We start from the raw sequence: 3,133 nt of genomic DNA on the forward strand, positions 1-3,133 counted from the left end.
CAGAACGGATATATGCACCCCTATATTCATAGCAGTGCTATTTCCAATAGCTAAGATCTGAAAACATCCCAAGTGCCTATCAGTAGATGAGTGGATAAAAAAAAAAAAAAATACAGTACATTTACATAATGGAATACTATCCAGCTGTAAAAAAGAAGGATCTCTTACCCTTTGAGACAGCATGGAGGGACCTGGAGAGCATTATGCTAAGCGAAATAAACCAGTCAGAAAAAGACAAGTATCACATGATCTCACTCATATGTGGAATCTAATGAACAAAATAAACTGATAAACAAAATAGATCCAAAGACATAGAAGCATGGAACAGACTGACGAATCTCAGAGGACAGGGGTTGAGGGTGAGGAGTGGGAAAGATTAACCAAAGAATGTATATGTGTATATGCATAACCCATGGACACAGACAATAGTGCGGTGAAGGTCAGGAGTGGGCAGGTAGTGGTGGAGGGGATCAAGGGGGACAAAGGGGACTATCTGTAATACTTTCAATAATAAAGATACACCAGCTCTAGGAGAACCAAGAGGTACAATAGTTAGTTCCTTCCAAGATGTCAATTTCATTCTCCAACTCCCACTACCAAATTCCACAAGGATTTGGTAGTGGGAGTTGGAGAATGAAATTGACATCTTGGAAGGAACTGACTATTGTACCTCTTGAAGGGCTGACACATGAGATTCTGAGGCAGCAACTGGACAATATACCATCTTTTGCAGCAGCATATTTTGAGAATCTTCTAGAGAAGAGAGAGAAAACCAACTTCAATCCAGCAGAATGGGGAAGTAAGGTGGATGACCGCTTCTATAACAACCATGCATTCAATGAACAAGAACCACCTGAGAAAGAAAAGTCTCAGACATCTGAGAAAGTAGAGACACCAGTCACAGCTTTAGAATCTTCAGATGAAGATAAGGAAAAAGAGGAGCATGCTGCTGTCAAAATTCAAGCAATGTTCTGGGGACACCTAGCCAGAGAGGAGGTGAAGAAAATGAAACAAGATGAGCCTGAAGAGAAAACACAGGAAAACAACTGAGGAGACTGGTTTTGCCTCCCCTCCCCTGGCCCAGAAAACATGAAAAAACAATTCAAATCCATCAACCATGTTGTGATTGTCATTTTTTTCTTAGTAAGGGAGATTCGATGTAGTGAAATTACATTGGCTGCTGTTGTGAAAATCTGTCATGAACATTTGTTTAATAAACATGCCATTGAACACACACACACACACACTAATAATAATAATAATAATAATAATAAAGATAAAGATAAATGTTTAAAAAATCAGAAAGTAATCTTGAACATTGAAAATATGAGAGCAAACACACATCCATAAGCAAAAAAATACAAATTTTAGAAAATTGCCCCCAAATTAAATAGCCCAGAAAACAAAATAAATTATATACACACACCCACCCCACACATATGTTCTATTTTTTTAAAGAAAGGGAATGATAACTCATAGAGAGTGAATCAATGATGATAACATTGAATTAACATTTGTAGGAAATGGGAAAAGTGATATTAGAAGAGTAAACATTGCTGACGAAATATAAGATATAAAACTAAAGTTACTAGTCTCTAGGTGAAAAGGCCAAGAAATTCGTCCCACAAGAAGATAGACAGCAATGTCCATTACTCTGAAATTTCTACTCATCAGAGATAAAGACATGAATCTTAAAGCTTAAATAGTTTTTGTTAAATTCTATAACAAAAATGAAATCAGATTTCTTGATATACAACACTGGATGCTAGAACACTAATTTTATGCCCAGAAAAACTATCTCTCAAAATGAAGGCAAAATAACGATGTTTTCAGACATATAAGAAATGAAACTACTCATTAATCAACATTACATTACATTTCAAAAAACATTTAAGGAATTCCTTCAGGTAGAGGGAAATGATACTAGATGAAAATCTGGATCTATGCAAAAGAATAAAGAACACAGGAAGTGTTAACTATATGGTAAATATACAGTACTTAATCTTATTATTTAATTCTGTTTTAAAGATAATTAAATATTTAAACAAAAATAATAACAATGTATGGTGGAATTTATAATAAATATATCATTAAAATATGCTACAATAATAGCATGAGGGTCAGAAGGGGAGAAATAAAAGTATACTATTGTAAAGATATACTATACCTAGGGTAACATATTATCACTTGACAGTAGACTGTGATATACTATAAACCCTAATGCAAGCATTAAAATAACAAAAACTTATAAATAAGTTATAACTAATAAGCCAGAAAAGGGAGTAAAATAGAAAAATATTCAATTCAAAAGAAGTAATAAAAAGAGGAAAAAGGTAACAAAGAATAAATGAGACAATAGAAAGAAATCATATGATAGACTCAAGTCTACCACATCAATATTCATGTTAATTATAAATATCACCAGTTAAATGTCTGAGATTATCATATTGGTTACATAAGATAAAACCCAAAATACACTACCTATAGGAAATGCACTTCAAGATCAATAATATTTTTAAACCTCTAACAAGACTGATCAGGAAAAAAAGAGATAAATCACAAATGGCCAATAGCAGAGATGAGAGAAATGACATCACTATAAATTAGACTGATATTAAAAGAATAACAATGGAATATTATGAATAACTTTATGCCAGTAAATCCAAACATTTATATGAAATGGAAAAGTCCCTTGAGTGATATCAAAGATCACCAAGAACTAGATATCAGCCCCAAATCTATCGAGGAAATTTAATTTCTAATAAAAAATTTTCTTATAAAGATAAGTCCAGATCTATATTGCTTTACTGCTGAAATAATGAACTGGAAGACATATTTAAAAAATGTTTAAGAACAAAATAACAATTCTGTATAAAATTTTCTACAAAATTGAAGAGGTGATACTGTTCATTTCATTCTAGGAGGCCAGCATTACCCTGATCCTAAAACCTAAGAGAAATTACAAGAAAACTACAGACCAATATTCCTCATGAAAATAGATACAAAAATTCTAAATAAAGGTTTAAAAATTGAAATCAATAATATACAAAAAGGATAATTAATCATAACCAAATAAAGTTTAGCCCAAGAATACATGGTTGGTTTGACATTTAAAATCAATTAATATAATTCA

The 3,133-nt window shown here is 32.3% G+C and overlaps 1 protein-coding gene across 1 annotated transcript; it reads left to right on the forward strand.

Annotated features, from left to right (window-relative positions):
• Nucleotides 1-567: 567 nt before the first annotated feature.
• On the forward strand, nucleotides 568-1,050 carry LOC308241312 (sperm surface protein Sp17-like; the record flags this gene model as incomplete). The annotated part of the gene is made up of 1 exon (XM_080654712.1): nucleotides 568-1,050. One exon carries the CDS (start codon nucleotides 568-570, stop codon nucleotides 1,048-1,050), a length of 483 nt encoding a protein of 160 aa, XP_080510838.1.
• Nucleotides 1,051-3,133: the final 2,083 nt, after the last annotated feature.

The sequence above is a fragment of the Plecotus auritus genome (genome assembly GCF_963455305.1).
Source record: "Plecotus auritus genome assembly, chromosome: 2".
NCBI lineage: Eukaryota > Metazoa > Chordata > Mammalia > Chiroptera > Vespertilionidae > Plecotus > Plecotus auritus.